The 25,380-nt window shown below is 32.4% G+C and overlaps 1 protein-coding gene across 16 annotated transcripts in view; it reads right to left on the reverse strand.

Annotated features, from left to right (window-relative positions):
• The window catches only part of CCDC91 (coiled-coil domain containing 91), a 263,463-nt gene that overhangs the window by 107,704 nt on the left and 130,379 nt on the right, over positions 1-25,380 (reverse strand). For all 16 annotated transcript variants that reach the window (XM_036236754.1, XM_036236752.1, XM_036236744.1 and 13 more), the window contains one exon: positions 6,577-6,684. In XM_036236754.1, coding sequence (XP_036092647.1) covers positions 6,577-6,684 — 108 coding nt within the window. The remainder of the gene's footprint in view (positions 1-6,576; positions 6,685-25,380) is intronic.

The raw sequence follows: 25,380 nt of genomic DNA on the forward strand, positions 1-25,380 counted from the left end.
TGTTCATACTATTAACTCTGTTTAGTTTTTATTGGATTGAAAAAGCAATATTCATTTGTTCATATTTAGCTTGTGTTGCTTTTTTTTATGAGTCTCTTATAAGTAGTCAATATTGAATTTTGCTCTTAAATCTAATCTGATCTAAAACGCTCATAATGTAAGAAAAATGAAACCATATATATGTGCTGTCATGATAGTTTTACCTATTGTAGGGACTCATGCTGTTCCTACCCAGATGTATTAGGATAAAGTGAAATGAGATGGTCCTCCAAACATATCTACAGCATCCTGTGCTTATCCATTTCTCCTATTTCATCGAAATTGCTGGTATCACTTTGACATTCTACACTGGGCTATATGCTTTTGGGGACATAGACTTTTTTGTTGTTTTATATCCCCAGGACCCACTTTAGGGTTTGGTGTAAACCTGCAAAAACGTTTGTTGTTCTTATAGAATATCTGAAAAACGAAGAGTAAATAAATAAATAAACAGATAAACAAGATAATGTATATTAAGCATTCAGATAAACAAGATAATGTATATTAAGCATTTTGACAAATAACAAGAACATAATTAATCTTTATTAAATATTATAATTATTTAGTAATCTTATTTCATTTTGACCTTTGAACTTTGTTTGATTTGCTTTTATGTTCTGTACTTATTTATTTATTGAGATATAATTGGCATATAACATTGTGTTAGTTTTAGGTGTACAACCTGATTTGCTATTTGCATATACTGTAAAATGATCACCACAGTAAGTTAGTAAACATCCATCACCACACATTATTATAAAATACTTTCTTGTGATGAGAACATTTAAGGTCTCTCTTAGAAATTCAAATAAAAATAGTGCTTTCTTAATGCGATGTACTCGTTTTTAAAAGGTTATATGCAAATTACAATGTTACACATAAAATCACATTTCACATGTTTTATACCAGGATTTCTAGATATATCCTCATTAACAATAAATTCTAGATTAAAATATTCATTTTAAAATTCACTTTACAAACAAATAATTAACACTTTAAATTAACTCATAAACTGGATGTCAAGAGATGAGCCTTAAAGGAAACTGGATGAGAAATGATTAAAATAAATAAACCACAGACTATAAAAAATAAATAAACCTCAGACTATGAAAAATGATTTGAGTATCCTAGCACATAATATTACCAAAATGCTAACTACTTATACTTGAAGCCCTTGGGTTATCCCTATTTAATTGTTTTTTGTACTATCTGGCCAGTAAGAAAAATTACTCTTTAACGCCTGCTAATACAACGTTTTGATTTTCAGTTCTAAAGCATTAATTAATGCTTTAAACAACGAAAAATGGTTTTCTCATTGTTTCTAAGGGATTCACATGTGGAGTATCTCACTTATGTGACTTAACAATATGCCGCTTGCTTTATTTCTACTCTTTTGCTCTAAGTTCTTTTCTCCATGTACTTTTCCCTGTTTCTTTTTTTCTATATTTAAGGTGCCAAGACCACAATATTTTTCTGCTCTGCCCAAGCAGAATGAGAGTGAGTGTCTTGTAACAATCTATCATTACCAATTTTCCTCTAAATGAATACAGGGAATATTTTAAAATATCCCTGTGATCTGGAGATGTAATACACTGATACTCAAATAAAAAGCCAAGTGTGATCAAATGATTGCACCATACAGAAAAAAATCATGTGATATACAGGAGACTAGACATAAATCACCCATTTCTTAATCTTAATTGAACCCAGATAAAATTTTCCTTCACTTTAAATGTATTACAGTTCAAAGTAAATTTTAAAAGTTAAACCAATTCTTTAAATGTGGGGGTACTTTTTTCTTTTCAATTGTATTTTTGTATACTTTCACACATTAATATCTAAGTATTACCCACTTTTCAACTGAAATGAACTCTCACCTTCCACTTAGCCTTACACAGAGGTAAAACAGGGACTTTTACTTGCTTGGGATACAAACTGTCTGACTTCTTGCCTATGTGTATTTGTTATGATAGTATTTCTCAGTTTTTTAAACTTTTAAAAGGTTGCTAGGTGTATATACTTCTGTAATTAAGTTTGGATTCTAAAAAAATATATTGGATTAACAGTATATAAGTTTTTGAAAGATAATGAAGCTAGATGAGTCTTGATGTATTACGGTAATGATGGCTACTATTAACAAATAATTCTAAAATTTTCAGTGACTTAACGCAAGTTTTCCCATTCATGGAAATGTTCCTGAATGACACATTATTCACAGGCCCTAACTCCTCACACCCATGGTCACTGAAAAATTATCTTACCATTTCTTTCACAAGCAAAAGGGGAAAGAGATGGGAGATAGAGTCCATCTAGTGACACACATCACTTTTACTCACAAATCATTGGTGAAAACTAAGCTACTCGAACTTTGCTTTCTGTCCAGGAAAAGTGTAACATAAATTAAACTAGGTAAATTTGAATGGGATTATTTCATGACAATTGTCTTATTTGACAGTTATTTCATAGGAGGACATAGGCAAAAACAGGCTTTTACAAATTGCATCAATGGCATAAAAGCAAGGGAAAAGTTTCCCTGGGGAACAGTAGCTCTCTATATCAAAAACTCTATACTAAGAAGAAGAACAAATTTTGGTGGGCAGTTAGCCACCATAGCCATGCCTGCATAGGATGCACAAAAAAAATGAATTCAAAAATAAATTATAAGCTCATTAGAGTAAAATTATAGAATATCAAAGATAAAGAGAAACCATTAAAAACAACTAAAGAGGAAAGATAAATTGCCTACAAAATATTAAGTCAAACTAACATTAGATATTTCATAAGCAACGGGAGAGATTTAATGACAATGGAAAAATATCTTCAGTAAAAATAACTGTCAGAGAATTTTGCATAGCGCTGAAATATCATTAAATTATAGTGTAACAAACCTTTTCAGACAGAAACAAATATTAATAAAATTTATACTTTACAATAAGTAAAGATTATAATATAGGAAGTAAACTGAACAGATGAGGAAGAAGAGAAAGCAAAAAAAGGGAACGATGATTTGTATAAATATGTGAGTATATCGCAATAAGTAAGGTAAGTAACAACAACACCACTTTGGAGGATTTAAGAACTAGAACTAAATACTAAACAATTATGGGTACTTGAAGTCAAGAGTAAAAACATGGTGAACTCTGTATAATATTGGTCCTTTAAGGAAGGAGAAGGGAGATATGATAGACAAGTTGAGATTTATTTATAACCTTCTCCTCCCCCCTCCCCTGCCAATTTAAAAGACCTGAAGCAAATATATCTTAATGAACCTGATTGGGTTCAGAATATACCACCCCCAAACATGGCACCTTTACATATTGAGTATTTTAAGATCAATATGGACCTTGAGAAATGGCAGGTTTAGGAAGGACTCTCTAATCAGCTCCTTCCTACCTAAAACAGGTCTTAAGATTCTCTTGTCAGAAGTGTACACCCAATACCTAGAGAAAAGGAGCATCCTTATCTCTGAAGACAAAGAGATGCCAAGAGGAATCCAAATGAACATGAATTGCTAACTCTCCCCCAGTTTACTACCCTTAGCTCCTACCCTTTCCTCCTACCACATTCTTCCATGACTTTCCACTCTGCATCAATCCTACTATAAGAATACACAGATTTAACTGTTTCTTTGCATCTTTATTTCCTTATAAAGACTCCCATGTCATGTAAAATTATATTAAATAAACTGGTATTGTTTTTTCTTAATCTGCCTTTTATTAGTCTAATTTACAGGGCTCTAGTCAGAGAACCCAGGAAGGCAGTAGAAAAAACTTTTCCTCCCCTACAAAACCATATGTTTTATCTTGATATTGCGTCTGTTATATTATTTTTGTGTTTGCTCTATTTAATTACAAAAACTATAACTAAAATATGTAATATTTGAAGTTTCAAAATCAATGAATTCTCCAAATTTTATAGGAAAATGACATATTAAAAAAAATAAAACTGCCAAATGCTGACAGAAATTATAGCTAGATTAGAAATCTAAAAACGTCCCCTTTCAGTGTTTGGCTTTTTAAATAGCATTTCATTAAACAAACTGCCCTTTGGTCCTCTAAATATCTTGTGGTAGTCTTGAATACTCATCACCAAATATTTCCAATTAATGAATATGAGATGTCTTTCTCTTTCTTTAGGTTACCTTTAATTTCTTTCAGCAATGTTTAGTAGTTTTCAGTGTATAAGACTTTCACCTCCTTGGCTAAATTTATTCTTAGGTATTTTATTCCTTAAGATGCCATTGAAAATTGGATTGGTTTCTTAATTTCCTTTTTGACTTTTCAGTGTTGGTGTGTGGAAACACAGCTGATTATTACATGTTAATTTTTTAACCCACGACTTCTCTAAGTTCATTTATTAGCTCTTCTGTTGGCTATTTTTGAGGAGGCATTATAAGATAAGATAAGGCCTATGATTGTCCCATTTACACTTTCGCTTGGATCAAACGGTTCAGGAAAAAGGGATCACTGGGATTTCTTCAACTAAGATTTTATAAATTAAGTTATTTTTAATCAGAAAAAGAGAGACACAGACAGACAAACAAGCATGAGGGTGGAAAGCATATTAAGTCTAGGAAGGAGGTCTCTAAAATAACTATGGGTTTGGTTTGCCTTTGATAAACAAAGTTGATTGTAATCAAACACATAAGCAGCTAAAAGAATCATTACTGTGAACTGTGAATGTTTGCTACCCAAAATGATCCATGGATCCCAATTTTCCATAGACAGGAAGTAGGCTGAAAAATGGGATAGTCTTCAATACTACATTAGATGCAGCCAACAAAGTTACTGAAAAATTTAAAACCTAGAAAATCATAAACAACAATAGACTAGAGACTCTACTCCTAAAACCTGAGAATAGAATCATTGTAAATTAAAGAGCAGTCCTACCTCCAGCGCAGCAATTCTTATTTAATGTGTCCACTGGAATTTTAACACACTACATACTAATGACAGCTGTGCATCTCTGATTCATTTTATTTCCTAATGAGAGTGATGGCAGTAAAAACCCTATCTTTGTCTCACAACTGTAAACTAGATTTGTTGGGGGTTAGTAACATATATTTTAGTGTCTAGTTCTTTCGGTCAAAAAGAACTATATATCTAAACTGAAATTTTAGAAACTGCAGTACATCATTCCCCACCTATCGCCTAGAGATAGCTGGATTGAACTTTCAGATTTTCACCAGTGGGGACAGGATAAGCAAATTTGCCTGTGAGACGGAGACAGAATATTTGATGACTAAAAGAGCAGACTGGTATATTACTGCTGTTTATCAAATATTTCCTGCTCCGTCCCTTCCAGGTTCATTTAAGATCTCACTACCTGGCTCCATTATAATTGAGGAAGGCACTGTGAATATAAATTAGGAATGGAAGTGTCATTTCCAGCCCAGAATACTGAATTACTGGTAATCTGACTGGGCTTGTTTTTATTCTGCCACAATAACAGAAAATGTTTTGCGTAGGAACTACATATCAGGCTATTTCCTAGGTTAAGGACAACATGAGACCAAATTCTGAGATAATCCTCAATGTATAAATAGCACAAGTAAGGTATGGACATTTGCTGTCTGAAGCGAGAGTTTAGGGTATAACCTAGTCTGTCATGGCTAATGTATGCCTTGTTCTGCTTCATGATTCTATGATATTAGCTCTTTGTGAATTTTCTGTTATATTATGAAGTCATAAAACCTCATACCTTTGAAATCCTGGTCTTTCACCACCCAAATGAGTGTAATTATTATAACAAATTTATAACATTCCCTGTGTATTTCCTCTTCAAAGCCATTTATCAAAAGTACATTGAAAATTTTTAATGGAAGTGACCCCAATCTTGTCAGCATATTTATAAATCACCATTTAAATTCTACGCTTAATTCTATTTTCCTAATTCTTAGTATATTTTCTTCCTATGATATAAAATAGGTCCCTTAAATAAAGTTAATTTTATTTTCACCTACCAAGTTTTGTTACTGAAAAGAGTTGCTGAGGATTTCCTGCATATATTATTTAGACTATGACACATCCATAAATGCTCTTCGAGAGACTGGTTAATGTAAATGAGCTAATCATATCTTTAATGCCTTCTAACACATCGAATCATGAAAAGGAAAAAAGTCAATAAAAATTCAAATAAAAACCAATGTCTATATGCAATGAAAGGTAACTCAAGCAAAAATACTTCTAAAAATTCAAATATTATTTATAAATTTATACCACTAAAAATCATTATACATGTCATAACACATTTATAATCATCTAACTGCTTGCTATTTGATAAATATTATAACCCAGAAATTAATATAAGAATCATCATTAATTTCAGGGAGTCACACATATTTTAGCCCTTTAGCTACTTTTAGACTATCATACAATTCCCAAATTTTAACATTGAGTTTATAAAAGCTTATTTTTTTTCTCCAAGATACACCAAGGAAAGTAAATGGTGTGAAACTGAATAAACATTTCTAAAGCTCTCAGGGGAGGAGAGTCAGAAGAAAAGTATAAATATGTAATGGATGTGTAATTTTATTACCTGAGTATTTAACAACTCCTCACACTTGTGTGCTTGTTTCTCAATTGCAGAAATGTACTGTTTTTCAATAGCTTCTACTTGTTGCTTAACTGAAGACTGTAGTAGTGCCTAAAAACAAGCAAAAAAAAAGTGATTTGGATCACAGACAAAACTTTGAGTCTACTGTTGGCATGAGAATTTTTTTGACAGTTGTACATATCTGAAATATGATACTCTTCTGCATTAGAAAATGCACATTTGTGAATATTGAAGCACATTCATATATAACACTACTTTAAGCTTTTGGGTTTAGGTTTTCCTATTGCCAAGACTACAGTTTTTTGGCTCAGATGTTCCTTCCACACACCTCTCCTTAAAAAAAGGCCAAGTCATAGATGATAAAGAGGGTGAGTAGTTCTGTTAAATATAAATTCATTTTCATGAAGACCACACAGGATGAGAAGCGTATAAAGCTGCTGAAAAAAAAAAAAAAAAAGAAAAAAGAAAAAGAAAGAAAGAAAAAAAAACCCAGACATATTTCACTGGCTGACAAAACTCCACATCCTCTCGGCACACTGCAATATCCCATGGGCCAAGCATGATCTTCAAGACCACAAGTCAAGTAAAAGCAGATGGAAACTCTGAGCAATTTCAAACATAAAAGAACTGCCCCCCAGGAAGTCCACGCCCCTAAAGCAAAAAGGTATAACTCAAAGTGTGGACGTAGAAATCTGAAGGCAGTATTTGTAAAAAGTAATAAAACCTGGGAGACTAACTTAAGTGAAGACAATGTTAATATCTTCAGTTAAACACAAAGACATTAACATTGTTCTAAGGGAAGCCAAATCAGCATTTGAAGATGTTCCACCCACTCACTTCCTTATTGGAGATGCTTAGAATATTATCATCTTTTTTTCTTTCCTTTTTTAAAGCATTATATGTTATACTTAACATGTTCCCAATATTATCTTACATGCTATTTATAAATCCCAAATCATTCTAAAATATGCATTCAACCATATACAGAAGAACTCTTCAGCAATAGCAAAAATTCTATTTTTGAAGGTCTATCTGGGTAATAAACTACTCATAATCAAAATAGTAAGTTGAAACAGACACATGTCTTATAGAAAACAGACGTTTGGCTCATTTACCAAAAAAAAAGGAAAAATAAGCCAAATCTCTTAAATAGTCTCTGTTATGAAAATAGATTTACTTGGTTGGAAATAACATGCATTAAGAAGCTAAATATGCACATATTAAAAAAAAAAACTAAGATAAAAATATCTTTTAAATCTCTGGATAAGCCTCAAATTTTCAGATAATTTTCTCTTGCAAATAAATGTTAGACAATGCTACTCCTCCTATAATTCAACAGTCATCACTCTGAAGCTGCAGAATTACTAGTAAATTAGTAAAGGAAAACAGAGCTCTAACTGATGTTTACCAAATATAAAGAACTGCTTAATAGAACTGTTTTTAACTTTCATGCATACACTTCATGTCCCTGAAGATTTCATAAGGCTCATCTACATAAGACACCAAAATGTAATCTCTTAAGCTCTGACTAGATAAGGCCAAACTCTAGTTTACTTTTGGTAACTTTTGGTAAAATATAACATATTGTTTGTTGGACTTCAGAAAATTTTAAAAATGGTATATAGACAATTCTCTTGGGTATTTCCACCACATAATTTGTAGAGAGAAAAATGCCATTCTTTTTTAGGACTCAGGATATGACAGAATTGGTTTTGCTTAATGAAAAAAAATTGTTTTTATTTACCTATCTGTCATGGTTTCAAAGAATCCCACAGTTTAAATACCCAATTATGATTTTTAGGAAATTATATCCTTTAGAGGGACAGGTAAGTTCATGAAATAAAATATTTTCTCACCATAATTAAGAAACAATTAAATAGCATTTTTTTTTTCCTCTAGTGATTGATATGTATACCATATATTCATTTTCTTCCAAACTTCAAGGAGGTGAGGACTAAGGATAACAAGTCAAGTAAAAGCCAAAGCTGTGGTTATAAAGCACTGAGAAAAGCTATGCAAATATAACCAGCCTTTCACACAGTTTAAATCTCTCATCTTAGCCCCATCCAGTTATTTAAACCTGCCTATCCACAAGAGAGACATAAAGGTAAGTACTGAGAACATTAATATTATAAAAAAGTCTGTCCTCACTGAGTTTCTTCTATTGTTGAAGAGAAATGTTCTCTAGATGACCAAACACATAGGTATATGCAAGGTAACCACATAGGTATCAGAGAAAGAAAAGATATTCAAAGCCTGCTTTGAAAATCTGCTATACACAGAGAACATTAAATAGATAAGAATAGTTTGAGTCCAGAGTGGAAGCAAATAGTAAGGCAGGAAGGTAGAAAACTAGGCAGGTCCCAGATATTAAACTACCTTGTATGCCACACCGAGACTGTTTTAAAGGTGGCCTATATTACCCAACGGTGGGATTATTCGTGCCATACACTACACGAAAGAGGGATTTCCAAAAGTTTTCCTTACAACTAGAATATTAACCATTACAGATACACACTGGTACTAGCAATATGCTCTTATGGTTCGATATATCATTATACAACTGGGTATTTATTTTCCAATGTAATATAACATAATAATTGCCTTTAAATTTCTCATACATTGTTTAAGTATAAAAATGAACATTAATCTTAACATTTCCCTGCACTTTATCCATTTTTGTTCTCTGTAACTGTTTCCACAGGTAACAAAGACACAAGGAAGGCTTCCTTTGGGCTTATACAAAACTATAGAAAAATATATGAAATAATAATTTCCTTTATACGCTTTTTTAAAAACTACTCTCAACACATATATAGCATTAAGATTCTCATAGCATGTAGAGGCAGAAAAATGAAGATGTATACAAACATTCTATAAAGAAAAAAAATGCTACCAAAGGCAGAGAATGTTTTGTTAACTTTCAACATATTTAGGTTTTAGCCTCAGTCCTATCAGAGATTTTCTTTATCACTCCAAGGAATTTAACGTACTGATATTTCAGGATAATTTTAAAGGTGTGAAAGAGACTGTGGGTTCCTTTAGTACAGGAACTGTATCTTACTCATGTTTATATGCCATGTATAACTTAATAACTTCTTACAGAATTCCTTGTATATAGTAGACCCATGCAATAGCTAATTAGTTAGTAATGATACTTGTATTAAGATGAATATTTTTAAAAAATCATAGCACAAATGGTACCAATATTCACTGAAGAGTTCGGTAAGCTTCAAATTCGTTCCTGAGTATCTACTAGGAATCTCTACCAGGAATCTGTACTGGGAATCTCAACTTTTTATGTTATTATTTTAGACTAGAAATGTCCATTCTTTGTACTCAACAGGATAAATTTTCAGTAAATAAAATGGAGTGTGTGAAGAACTATAAACTTCTGAGAAGGAAAAGTAGGTTATAAATTCTACAACTATTATACTCATAGAAAACAAGATTTTAAATCCAAAACCACCCCAAACCAAGCAACATCCATAAACAGTTCATATATATTTTAATGGCACTGAATATATGCTGGAATTTAAATGAGTAGAGAAGTATTGCTGGAAAGGACTACTGAAAAAAAACTATAGTCCATTGTCCCACAAATTCCACCAAGTTTTTCTTCTCCCTTAAAATAGCCCAATTCTTACAGATCTGATTCTAGTCTCATCGAATTAAATGACTTGTTCAGATTTGTAGAGCAGACACGCCTAAGAGCCCAGATGGTCTAAAAAACATTAATATCATGTTGTATTTAGCATATAATCTTAAAAAAAAATCATAGCGCATGTTGGAGGAAAGTAATTAGAATATAAGTCACAAAAATTTATCTATTAATCCTCTAAGTCATACTTTATAAATGGAGAAAAATAAAAAGCTGTGGAGCAAGCTAGAGGCAAAACATATAATAAATAGCCCCAGTAAAATTCAAGCCCTAGTAGAATAGAAATCCATGTCTAATTCACTGATCTACCTAATATACAGTACCTAACACATAGAAGACATTCGATAAATATGTGTTGAATGAACTGAAGAAATAAATCCTGATTTTGGCATGTCCAAGCTTGATTACTTGTCTATTCATGGAGTACAAACTAATAAAACTTGGATGTTAATTATATGCATAAGTTTAGCTTTTTGACTATAGTAGCATAAACAAATTATTATAAAAGGTTATTTAAAATTAAGCACAATTTTACCTTTCTTGGAAAAAACATTCATTTGCTTTTCAAAAATGTATCTCTTATCTTTTCTAATTTTGAACTAAATAAAAAACTATTTTTATTTAATAAAAAATCAAAACCAAAAGGTATCTGCAAAATGAGTAAGTTAAAGCTCTGAAGAAAGACTTTTATATTTTTTCTGGCATAAGTGCTCTTTTTGAGCAAAATATACTTCAAATTTTGCAAGGCTATTAAACTGTTATCATGTTTTATATCCTCTGAAAATTTTGAACATATCATGTTAACTTGTTATTCAAAAGAAGAGCCCACTTAACTGAGATACATTTGAAAAATGATGAATATCACTCATTTTACTGAATCATTCATTTTTTTCCACGACCTCTACATATTTGTTTTACAGATAAAGAAATAGACACTAGGTTAAGAGATGTGCTCCAAATCACACATAAAGACTCAAGAGAACCTAGAACTGAATTCAGAACTACCCACTTGGTTCCCTGTTTGTCTTAGCTGTTCCAACCCAGTAAAGCAGATTTTTCTTCATATGCTAAGCATTTATTATATTTTTATAGCCTATTTATTATTTATTCATTCTTCATTTATTTATCTAATATATAATGAATGCATACTTTCTTCCAGACACCATTCTAGATACTGGGGATAGAGAGTTAACAAAATAGACATGATCCTGACTCCTGAATTTACATTATTGGCAAGGGAACAGGAGAGTGGGAAGGACAAGAAAGACTGGAAAGTAGACAATAAACGAACCATTTCTGATGGTGTTGCACACTACACATTATGAAGAAAATGTAAAAGGATAAAAAGGAAAACACTGATGGAGAAGAAAATTTTCAGAGAGGATGGTCAAGAGCTGTCTGGAGAAGCTTAAATATAGTTGACGTGTCACAAGTGAAAAAAAAAAAAACTCAACCATAAATAAAGTCTGTAAGAAGACTATTTCCATCAAAAGGAAAAGTGCAACACCTTAGGGAGGGAATAAGGCTGATGAGTTCGAGAACTAGAAAAAAGGCCAGCATAGATCATATGAACCAGGGAATTCCATCAGATGCTTTAGCTACACCAGACTTCTTTTCATCTTTCAACAGGTCAAATTTGTTGCCACCAGGTGTGTGGTGTTGCTGAGCCCTATGCCTGAAAGTAAATCAGAGATCAAACAAGGAGACAGAGGACCAAAATCATGTAGAACCATGGAAATGCATTTAAATTCTATTTTAGTTGCAATGAGAAATCTCTAAGGGCTTTACACAAGAAAGTTCTTATAATCATATATATATTTTTTATCATCTTCGAACACTGTTCAAAGGAGCAAAAGCATTCAAATGCTATCAAAACTTTATCAATGGATAATTTGTGAGAACAAAAATATGTAGTAATGTTTTTGTGGGCTACGAATATATGTTAGAAACTTACAATTAAGGTACCATGAATATTTTTTTAATTTATTGGGATGGCACTGGTTAATAACATTATATGAGTTTCAAGTGTACAATTCTATACTATATCATTTGCTCACATTGTGTGCTCACCACCCAAAGTCTAGTCTCTTTCTATCACCACATATTTGACCTTTTTTTACTTTCTTTATCCTCCCTTCATCTCCCTTCCCCTCTGGTAACGAATATACTGTTATCTGTGTCCACAAGCTTATTTTGTTTGTTGCTTTCTGTTTTATATCCCACATAGAAGCAAAACCATATGGTTCTTATCCTCTTCTAACTGATTTTTCACTCAGCACAATGCTCTCAAAATCCATCCATGTTGTCACAAATGGCAGTATTTCATCCTTTCTTATGGCTGAGTAATATTCCATCATATATATATACCACATCTTCTTTATCCAATCATCCATGAAAGGACTCTTAAGTTGTTCCCATATCTTGGGTACTGCAAATAATGCTGCAATAAACATATATGTATATGTATGTATGTATGTATGTATGTATGTATGTATGTATATGTATGTGTATATGTATATGAATATGTATGTGTATATGTATGTGTATGTATATATGTATATGTATATGTATATGTATATCTTTACAAACAAATGTTTTCAAATTTTTTGGGTAGATACCCAGAAGAGAAATTGCTGGGTCATATAGTAGATCTATTCTTAATTTTTTGAGGAACATCAATACTATTTTTCATAGTGGCTATACCAGTTTATACTCCCATCAGTAGTGTAGGGGGGTTCCTTATCTCCACGTCCTCTCCAATACTTACTTCTTGTTTTATTGATAATAGCCATTCTAACAGGTGTGAGGTGATATCTCACTGTGGTTTTGATTTGCATTTCCCTTATAGCTAGTGAAGTTACACATCTTTTCATATATCTGTTGACCATTTGTATATCTTCTTGGGAAAAGTGTGAACACTTTTATTCAGTAGAATTAAGGGTAACACATTATATTCTCTGGTAATGAAGGAGTTAATCATAATAAGAAACAGCTCCGTGTTTTTCATGTTCAAACAAAAATGTGCCATAGACATACTACATGTATATCTGCCACACTTAACTTGAACTTCATCTAGACACTGTCTATTATACTTACGTTCTCCATTTTATCCTGAACAGACTGACAACAAGGACTATGAAAATGATGTGGTGTCCAAATGATGAAAGCTAACTAGGTTCGGATCTGAATGGTATACTTGGTTTCCAACTGGTCTTAATGATTAATGACTCCTGGCTAATGAAAGATACATTTTTCCAATTTGAGGGTCTAAAACATCAATCAATAAGTCTGTTGACTTATAGTTCAGGGGGAGAAACTGATAGTTTGATATAGCATATATCATACAAATATACAAAATGATATCCATATATGTATGTATGTATATATATATGTATCCGTATGTATGTGTATATATATATACATGTATGTAAGTGTGTGTCTGTTAGTGGGTGTATATACATATTTTAAAGGGCTCTGATTAGAGAGCTAATAATGCAACTGAGATATAGATATGGTTATGTTAGAAGAGAAATGATAGGCCATCTCTGAAAACATGTTTAGACATATTAGAAAATTTTGTTGAGCTACAAAAAGAAATAATATAATTAAAACCTATCATTGAGAGGTGATTAAAAAGTAAATCATAAAAAGTACTAGGCAGTATAATTTCATAGGGGTAAAACTTCGATCTGGACTTAAGGTTTTCATTTACTCAAAATTGGCTCTAAATTCAAGTTTAGGGTCATGGTCTCCTGCTACTCGGATTGGTAGAAGTTAGGCAACACTCAGATCGTGTAAGTTCAATACTTTGGGGAGAATGATGCATTTTCTCAAGAGTAAACTCCAGATGTCTGAGAAACGATAGTGACAGATTTGGCCATATTTCTTTTTAGACAGCAATACAGAATTATGACCTAAAAGTGTGTGTGTGTTGGGGGGGGGGGGAATGGATTCAAAAACAAAAGCTTTCTCCCTTTCTTTTTCCTTAATTTAAAAAAGAAGTTGAATTAACAAGGTCATGTTGAGGCTGCTGAAAATGTATCCTGTTATAGATCTCAAGAATTTGGAATTACTGTGATCCTCAGGTTTTTCTATGTATTTGAATTACAGTGCAGAGGTACTATACAATTCAAAAAGAAAAATGTTAAATTATGGGTGTAGATCTAAACATGGAAATTCAATATAGTCTAGCCATGCTATAAAGTGTTTTGGAGGCTGTGAAAGCCAAAGAAAATCTTCAAGACTGAGGGAATCATTCCTGTTGGCCTTGTTGTTAAGGGATTCTAGTAACATAAGAGTTGTTACCTCAAACACCACAAAAGTCTCCCAGCGAAAATTTCTTTTGTGCCATGGACAACACATTAAAATTAAGAAGTTTCTAAAATTAAGTACAGCACAGAGACTCTGTATGTCTGCCTTCCAGATACTTTAAACTTCTGAAAAGCTGCCATATGGATATGTCTCTCCCTCAAATGCCACAATCTTGTTCCGTGTGACTTGAGTAAGTGCTGCAGTTTTGTTTGAGAGAGGGAGGGAGGGAGGGAGGGAGAATGAGAACAAAAGAATTCTGACTAAAACAATTTCTTCACAATCTTTGATAGGATTAAGTGAAGTACCTGCTTATGAAATACTAAAGACCCATGCATCTCATTTTTTGAAATATCAGAGCCCATGAAAGAAACCCATCTAGATGTCAAACAGTTGGCCTAAATACACATGCATTAACATTCCAAAGAGGCAGTATAATTTGTTGAACAGGGCCCTGCATCAAGTTTGAGTGACCTGGCTTTTATTTAAAACTCTTCTGCTTATATGTGTTTGATTAAGGCATTTTGTTTCTTTATGTCTCAGCTTCCTTATCTAATCACTGATACAGTTTCTTCTCTGCCAGAGATGAAGGAATGAATTCTGTGAAATTATAACAGTTATTTAATTCTTTATATTGATAAAATTTAAAAATTAGGTTATTCTAATCATTTGCTGATTTTTGAGAACTAAATTCCTCATTTTTTTTTTGTGATAAATGAAACTTATACTCTGTGGGTTCAAGTTAGGATCAACACTATCTTTTAAATTACTAGATTTAAGACCATTAAAGTGAAGAATTTTCCAAATTAATTGAGATCCATTCATCAAAGAGAGATCTCGAAGATTTGAAAAAAACTTTTTTTCACACTGAAAAGCCATCAGTATTAAGAGAAATCAGAGACCTCATTTAACTCAATTTTATTAGGAAATATATTGGCAAAGCTTAAATTTATCTCTATTTCTTTTTGATCATAAAGAAAATAACATTGTGAACTTAGATGATAATATAAGATACTTTAACTAGGTTCTTTTCCAGTTAAAAGTTAATCATATATTACAGAAGTATTAATGTTCAGGGTAATATGTAAAATATTTAAATCCATTGGATTGGACACCAAACTATTAGAAGTGTCATTTCCAGGACCGGAGCAGGTACCGAAGTCCCACTGCAGTGCTAAGCTCTAGCCTGACTGTGAAGAGTTAGGGAAAAGCCCCAGGAGAAGGGTCAAAGTTATCAAAGTGGCTCAGAGGAATTGTTAATATACTAATTGGTATAGAAGTATCTCACTATTCTAAGATGACACAAAGTGCTGCTTGCTGGCTGAACATTAGCCCAGATTAGGTTGTTATACTTAATTACCCTCAAATTTGGCTAAATATCCTACTAAACCCTAACACAGGCTAATCTTTGAACTTAGCGCTTCTGATTATGTGAACTAAATCAGCCTGTATATGGACTATTCCTCCAATAGAATTCCTTTCTCACTGCTATAAAGCAATTTGACAAGTCATTGCAAATCAGACACATGACAATTTTAAATAATTTATCCCATCTCTGGGAAAAAATAAAGCCAGGGGAGTAGTAGAAGGTAAGTGATACCCAGACAGCAATGGAAGCAAAATTTAGTTTTTATTATGCATTCTTCCATGTCTTTTAAAATTTATATTGCATAAATATGTTGCCTTGTCAAAAAATAAGGTATTTTTAAAATAGTAGGGCAAATAATTCTATTCTCTAATAGTTTATCCTTGGTATAAAAGTTATATTCTCATATATCAAGTTTCTCCAAAGCTGATTAAATAGAACTTAAGGATAAAATCAAAACCAGCCTTCTATTTTGATACTAGACTGCACACTAATTAGAAATGTGACAGATATTTTAAGATACTATTCTGGTTTTCACATATCTGCTTTCCTTCTTTAGAGTCTGTTTTATAATTCAGAGAAAAGAATAAAGTTAACCATTCCTTTCTTACATCCTTTCAAACAGGAAATAAATTTTAAAAATTAAAAGTAGCTTTTGCATACATATCTTCATTTTGACTTAGAAAATTAATTGAGTATAAGAATAACTTTCATTAGTTTATCTTTTCTGCCTTATGAACTACGGTTTGCATTCTTTCACTAAACAGAATTTTGTTGGCCAATAAAAAATGTATAAAAATAAATTCGTAACACACAACTCAGCTTTTTTTCTACAGTCTAATGATGAAACGCTTTTCGGGCAATATCTAAAATTGAAAATGTTGCATCCAGATAGACTTTGCTGAGAATTCAGTTCATTAGAATAAAAAAAAATATTATGATCAATATAATTTATATATTACAGTAACTGGATTAGTTACATAAATGATAGTCTTTACACATGCTACTATATCATCACTCTTCCAGCATTATTACTAGAGGGAAAAAAATGTTGAATAAGCTTAGATAAAAGGAAGATTTGAAATAACTTTCAACCCCATCAGAATAGGTCAAATCTCATTCTGGTCAATATGGAGAGACAACATTATTATGAATGGAAGATAGTTATGATAAAGTAGCCTGAATTTTTATGATAATAAGAAGTAATTGACAATTAATTAATAACATCTGGGTGGTATAGGATTGCTATTGATAACATTTTCAAGTCTGATCAATATTAGTCATAATATTAACCTGACATGATATAAAAAGTAACCCATAATATTTAAAGTGCATTTTAGAAGGTGAGCCAAAAATAACTAACAGGGGAAAGGCAAGTTTTACATGTCTTAAGAAACAGCTAACTAAATAAACCTTATTCATTTAACCTTTTTTTTTTTTTATCACTGGAGGTATTTTTCAAGGTCTGCTCTGCAGCAGAAATTTAAAATTTATATCCTCAATACACAGTAAAGTCTTGCCCTTCATTCTTTTAACTACCAGGCTAATGATCCAGTCCCAATATAAAGACAAACCTTAAATCTATATTAGAACAAGTTTTCTTGACAGGTTTCCAATGCCATTTGGTTTTGGCCTGGTTGACACAACCACAAGAATAGCCTTGCATGCAAAATTCTGGCTTGGCCCAGGAAACACAGAGGCACACACGAACTATTCTCAACTACCAGACCTTTCTCAAGCCTTTGCTGAGGTCAAGTTTGGTGGGAGGGATAAGAATGAACAAGCCAAGTCGTTAGTTCCAAACCAATCACCAGTATCTAGCATGCCGTTAGGCCAAACTCTATTGGCAACAGCAAACATCTTTATTTGTCCAGGAAAAATCTGATCATATGATAAAAGCTGGAATTTATGAGAATCCCTGTTCGATTAAATAACTAAAACTATAAATTTATTTCATACTGTTGGATTAACAAAACAGTGAAATTTAAAAAAAAAAAAGATATGACAGGTCCCACATATCTTAATTTATACTTCTCTACTCTTTGCTGCACAAAAAGTCAGCAATCTCTAATCAAGAGAAAACATCAAAAGAAGGAAAAACAAAGTTGTTTCCCTCTCCTTGAAGCAGAACTTTATACAATACAAGTAATTCTACACCCTGGGAAAAATTGGTCTCCTAAATGTAATATGTTCTCCCTTATAAAATTGTACAAACAACCCAAGAGTTCAAATAAAACACTAGCAAGTGGGTGCTTTTGAAAAATGGAATACAGCAGGCATGTGACTCCATGCTGGCATTTAACATATGGTACATTACTAAAATTCAAAGCAATCCTTACCAAAGGTATTTAAGGAATACTTAACCTTTACAGAAAATGCACAGAGGACCAACACACTCAATAAAATCAAGGCTGGGTAACATGAGAAATGAATCTATCAAGAATTTTAATCAAGACAATTTCAGGATAACAAGTTTATGTAGCAATTTTGCATCATTTTTCACTATGAACAGCAGAAAATTTGTGTGCCTAATAAAACTCTAGTGTATCTGACTCAATACTCAGATACTTAAAACAAAAAGAGAAAAAATTTATATCAGAAAATTCTCTTCATAAAATGTTCCAAGACTTTAGAAAAAAAAAAAATCTAACCATTTCTTGTTTTCTCATTAAAATAGTCAAGTATTTATAAGCACTATTCATATGACCAGCATTCATTGGCTTTTGGCATCTGGGTTGTAATACACAGAATTAAAGATCATCAATTCAGTCAAGCTTTGGAAACAAAGACTGTAAAAGAAAAATGGGTGTATATGTCTATATGTCTAGTTCAGTTTGGACATCTTGAGATGCGTAAATATGGGTAAGTAAGGATGACTTCTGTAAATGTACTATGCTTGGCCAAATGCATGTACACAAAGCCCAGAAAGCTCTTAGAGTGGGAGAAGAAGGTAAAAAATCCCTTTTAGTTTCAAGATGAATGTGATGACCAGAAACTGATTTCCGCATTATCAAAAAACTAACACAGAAAAATGTTTAGGTTAGGCACTAAAAGAGGGCCAAGAGACATACAATGTATCTTTAATCATCATAATTATAATTTATTTGGTGTTTGCATATAAATATTGACGCGAACTGCATTTTCTTTTTTGCTCTTTCCAGGTTATATTTCTAATCACCATTTTTTACTAATCTATCACTGTCAAAATTCAATAATGTTTCAATATTTCTCCTATCTGCTATGATTTAAAAAAATGTTTAAATCCCTTAAGTTTAAAGAAAAAAAGAGTGTAATTTAATTTAAAAAAATAAACAAGTTGAGCCAGAACAAAGAAAATAACTTGTAACTGTAACTTCTGGATGAAATCAAAAACTTTGTATAGAAGAGTTTCAAAAGGGAAAGTTCTTTTTCTAACTGGTCTACCTTAAAGCAAATACCACATTAAAAAAAAAAGCAGGGGAGTCTGTTGTCATTGTCTTGAACAAGAAGACTCTGTATACAGTAGCAGAAAAAAAAAATGCTAACCAAAAATTACATTTGTATCTTATTTGTGTCAAACTGGATTTTTTAATGAACTGGGCTCAAAGTAAGATAAAATAAAAACAACATGCTGAACTTAATTTCTTGAGCAATTTCCACTCACTATTATAGCACATTAGCAAAAGTTTCAGCTTTGAGCTTTGATATACTGAATCAACTAGTACTTCCTTTGGAAAATTCTTTCTAAAAGTTGTTTAGGATAAAAAGAAAAGTCATTTTGAGAATGTATCAGCATCTAAAATGGCTTTACCTCAAGCACTTATACAAAATATATTAACCAAATATATGTATACAGACATAATTCTAAAAAAGAAAAAAGAATCAAACATCTATGCAAGATGTGAAAATAGCAGAATACTTTCTCTTTAAGACAAGCATCTTATTCTTTAAGTTATAGAATTATATCCATTTTAAGAAGAATGCCTATGTTTTTCCATGTATGACTTTGATAGTCCTGCTGTACTATTACATCAATCCTCTATTATAAAGAAATTTTTTCTTACTGTGATCACTTATCCCATATTAATGAAAGCAAAACATGTTAAAAAATCTTAATGTAGAATAAATTCTAGTTTCTTAGTTATAGTATCTCTTACCTTACTTGTATGGAAAAATTTCCCACTAATATCACACATACAGACACACACACATGCACACACACACAACCTTGACAGGTTTGATATTAGCTGATAAAATTGGGAAAATACAGCAACAGGCTGAAATAGATAGAATATAATCACAGATAAATAAATATAAAGGGAAATTATAATGAATATGAACTCTTTTGGTGTAGCAGAATGACTTCTAGAACTCTGAAGAAAATACAGACACCTAGATCCCATCTACATCAACTAATTTAGAATTTTTAGAGAAGACATATGCCTTGGCATATGTATCTTTAAAAAAATACACAAGTAATTTTTTACATGTTGCAACAGGTGAGAACCAAGGGGTTAAGATACCCTGATCAATGACAACTGTTGAGGGCGTCTTAAACAAGCAAGCGTCACATTAATATAACTTCTAATCATCTTTTAAAAAACAAAGATATGCTATATCATAGATAGTAATCTTTGATAGAGAAAACTACAGACATAAACTGTGAAGTCTGAGCCAGTGTATATAATAAAGAATGACAGCTTCAAGAACCAAAAGCCCAATTAAACAAGTAAAGGAAAATTCTTATGTTGCCTGTAGTAAACAAACTTAGATGTGGCATGCGCCTATGGAAAGCTTTGCAAGGTCTACATTTACTTTACTGTTGTTAATTATCAGGATAAAAGATTTTAAAAATCATGACATGAAAGAACAAAAGTAAACAAAATTAAGTAAACATTATGGGAAAAGTTGGCATTTCCTACTGTACTTTAACAGAATTTCACATCCTTTTCATCAATCTGGAGTAAGCTATTTTCCAAATGAACAAAAGAATGCTGGAATTTTAGGAGTCTAGGACTAGGAAGGGCAGGGCTATTATGAATTCTTTCCCTTAAGTGAATATTTCTAAAAAGACTGAAACAAGAATCCACATTGTATGATTTTTGAAAAGTTAATTAATAATCAGCTGTAAGATAATGACAAGGTATTGAAATTTTTATGACATAACAGGACAAAAAAAAAACTTTGGAATTTAAAGTTGTTCAAATATGGATTAGGTTGCAGATTTTTTTTTTTTACCCAGTTCCTACAGCAGATGATTTTAAGTGATATGAATAGAGTTACTAAAAGAACTAAATTCCAGTTTGATGAGGTCAGCTAACACCTTAAATACAGGACTAATATAAGGTGAATCCGAATTTTCAATTCTTTGTGAAAAGTTTAAGTCATAAAAACGTTTATTTCTATTTTTAAATCAGAAACTGATGATCACACCATTTGGTAACTTTAAAAAGTGCTGTTTCATTTGAATGGTGATAGGTACACAAGATAAGGTAACCAAAATGTACCAGAACTTTAGGGTGTTTCTAAAAATCTTATTGTCATTGTAAAAAATTAGATTGGCATTTAAATTAAAATGCTTAAAACTAATATTTGAAGTCATAGTAATCTGCTGAAACAAAACCCCAAAACATACTCTAAAATTCATAAGAGGTACAACATCAGAATTTATTCATACAAAAGAATAGCCCCACATTTTAGAAAAACAGAGTGCTAACATGGAGCAACATGGATGAACTTTGAAAACATCATGCCAGGTGAAAGAAGCCAGTCACAAAAGACCATAAATTAATGATTCTATTTATATGAAATGTCCAGAAGATGCAAATCTACAGTGTGACGTGATGTAGATTAGTGGTTACCAAAGGCTGAGGGGTGGGATGGTTGGAGGGGAGTGAAGAGTGACTGCTAATATGTACAAGGTTTCACATTGGGAGTCATGAAAATGCTCTAAAATTAGACTGTGCTGATGGTCATACAATTCTGTGAATACTAAACACTACTGGATTATGAACTTGAAATAGGTGAATTTTACAGTACTTGAATTATATTTCAATAAAGCTGTTCAAGAAAATCATAAAATATTAACATAAAATAGTATCACTGGCCTACTCTAAATCAAAATATATGACTAATAAACTTCCCTCTGTAGTTATCCTTATTGGATTATTTCTTTGGGTTCTTAGAAATCACAACAACAACTGCAGAAAAGCCTTCTCTATTACATTTTAAAGTGATTATAGTTTCTGAAATACATATGTACAAATGTAAACTAGCTCCAAATTATTTTAATAGTTTAATGTCCTGCAATCAACTTTGATTAATGAAGAAATTCCTAAGCGTTATCATGGGATAGAACATAGACAATGAAAATAAATTTGGAATAATCATAATTTAAAAATTATACTGTTACTGGCGTTGGCATTTTACCCATTCAAGTTAAGTGTAGAGCCTTACTTTTCTTTATATCCTTTATTCTCCTTTGTTTACGATATAATTTTCTTAAAAATTTCCTTTACATACACTGAGAACCACATCAGACTATGCTATAATGTTTTTATTTAACAGTCAAACATAATTTAGAAAACTTAAAAACAGAGTCTATTGTATTTATCCATATTTTTGCTCTTTCCTTTGTCCTTTATAGTGTTCCAAAATTCCTCCCGTCATCATTTTCTTTTGTTTAACTTCTTTAGCCATTGTTTTGTATAGGTTTGCAATGACAAATTTTCTTAGTTTTCTTTCACCTGAGAACATATTGCTTTCCTCCCTGAAGTATTTTGTCACTGGATATATAAATCTGGGTTGAGGGGTGTTTTCTTTCAGCACCTGTTCTATTTCCTTCTGTTCTCTATGGTTTTTAATGAAAAATCCCTGTCATTCTAATTGTTTTTCTCCTGTAGGTTAAATGCCACTTTTCACTACTTTTTTGTCTTTACTTTTTTAAAAGTTTGACTATGGCATGTGTATGACAGTAGTCAGGGCCTCTAAAGAAATATAACCAATAAGATGCATGTGTTTATATAAAAAGAGATAATTTTTTTTTAAGGAATTAACTCACACAATTATGGAGGCTGTCAAATTTAATATCAGTAGGCTGGCAGACCAAAGACTCAGGAAGTCAATGCTGCAGTTTCAAGTCTAAAGGCTATCGGCCAGCAGAATATCTTCTTGCTCAGGAGAGGTAAGTCTTTGTTTTATGAAGACCTTCTACTGATTAGATGAGGTCCATCCAGTTTAAGAGGACAATCTGCTTAACTCGAAGTCAACAGATTTAAATGTTAATCTTATCCAAAATACACCGTCACAAAAACATCCAGAACAATGTTTGACCAAATATCTGGGCATCATCACCCACCCAAGCTGACACATAAAATTAACCATCACAATGGGTCTTAGTGTATAATATTTTGGTTTGTTATCATATTTAGACTTTGCTCAGTTTCTTGAATATGTATTTTCATTTCTTTGGCCAAATTTGGGAAATTTTCACCCACTACTTCTTTAAATATTTTTTCCGGTCGACTCTTCTCCTCTCTTTTCATGATTCTGATGACATGAATTTTAGATCTTTTGTTATAATCCAACAAGTCCCTAAATCCCTGTTTATTAGATGTCAGTCTATTTTCTCTCTATTGTTCAAACTTAATGATTTATATTGCACTATTTTCAAGTTCACTGACTCTTTCCTATGTTTTTCCAGTATGCTTTTGAGCCCACACTGAGTATTTTATTTTGGTGGTTGTATTTTTTTAGCTCTAAAATTTCCATTTGGTTCTTCTTTATATAATCTATTACTTTGCTAAAACTTTCTATTCCTTTGCTGAATTCTCCTACTTTTTCATTTATTTCAAACATGTTTCTAATTGCTTGTTAAAGCACTGTTCTGATGGATGCTTTAAAAGCCTTGTCAGAGAAATCTAACACTGGTGTCATCTCAGTGTTGGTTTCTCCTCGTTGTCTGTTTTCACTCAAGATAAGATTTTGTTGGTTCTTGGTAAGGGCAGTAATTTTTAGTTGAAACCCGGATATTTTAAATCTTGTTTAAGCAGGCTTCCTCTGATATGACATTACTCTAGGAGGGAAAGAGGGGAACGGCCAGGTACAGAGGTCCAGGTACCTGACTCATTCTCTATTGTCACACAGGGCAGGGAGAACAAGGACCTTCTCACTATTGTTAGACGTGGTTGGCATTTCAGCACCCCACTAGAACATTATTGATATCACTCTGGCTAGGAGGACCAAGGGTGCCACTTTATTGTTCCCTAAATGGCCTACACTGTTACTGCAGGAGGGTGACCTTATTACTTCTGAGCAGCAACGAAAGACCTGACTCTCCATTATGTATTCCTTCAAACCTACCAACAGGGATAGGGGAAAGTGTCTTATTACCCCCAGGGTGGGGTGGAAGTTTAGGTTTCCCATATAGTCTACTTGACATTCAAGGAGGAGGGGATTTACTGCCCAGTGGGATCTAAAGTCAGCCCTTTTGACATTGCTCCAGTGGAGAAGAAGAGTACCTCATTACAGCCTGATGAGGATGAAAGCCTAGGTTTTCTAACTAGCCTACGTTGGCAGGGCTGGGGGTGGGGCTGCAGTTTATTATACTGTTTGGTGGTAGTAGAATGGTTTTTATACAGTAGTTTTCTGTCTCATTAGATGGGTAGAGAGAACAGGCTTTTCTTGGGCTTTGTTGTCTGTGCCCATTTGGTATGCTTGGATTTTTCACTTCTCCAGTGCCAAATCTAGGACAAATGAAGCAAAAGAAAATTCAGGAATCCAGGTCATGTAGTTACTTACTTGGATCCCAAGGTCCCTAGCCAATCTGCCTTCTTCTGACAAACTTTCAAAGTCTTTTATCTGTTTTATACAAAATGCCGAGGGTTTTTTTCTTTCTTTTCTCCTCTTCTTTTTTTTTTTTTTTTTTTTTAGGGGCATTTAGTAGGAAGAATGGGGAGAAAATGTCTACTTCACACATCTGCAAACAGGGGCTAAGGAACAAATATTGCATCTTCCTGTACATTGTTTTTTAGGCTTTTGTCATTTTTGTTTTATTTGGTATGTTTTGCTATCTTTACTAATGAAATCTTTTTTCAGACTCCTCAATAATGTTTCAGCTCAACTTGGAGGCGGAAAAATGATTGATCATATCTAGTCCAGGATATGTCAGATCTCTAGATTTTTAGAATGATGACAGCAAGGTAAATTTCTCTAGTCCAGTTCCATATTTGAGGAAATATCTGTACAGGTAGAAGAGGTAAAAGTGTGAAGTCCTGAAAACCAAAGCATCAAGGAGAGCTATGGTTTTAAGTTCCTTACTTCCTGTCTATGCATGCACACTTTAAGTATGTGTGCATGCACAGGTGTGTGTGTATGAGATATTTACTTTATTGTCTATTCTGTTCAGTGCTGTATCTACAGTCCCTGGCATAAAGAAGGATGTCAATATTTCTTGATTAAGAAATGAATAAAT

Source organism: Rousettus aegyptiacus, unplaced genomic scaffold, assembly GCF_014176215.1.
Source record: "Rousettus aegyptiacus isolate mRouAeg1 unplaced genomic scaffold, mRouAeg1.p scaffold_m13_p_2, whole genome shotgun sequence".
Lineage (NCBI taxonomy): Eukaryota > Metazoa > Chordata > Mammalia > Chiroptera > Pteropodidae > Rousettus > Rousettus aegyptiacus.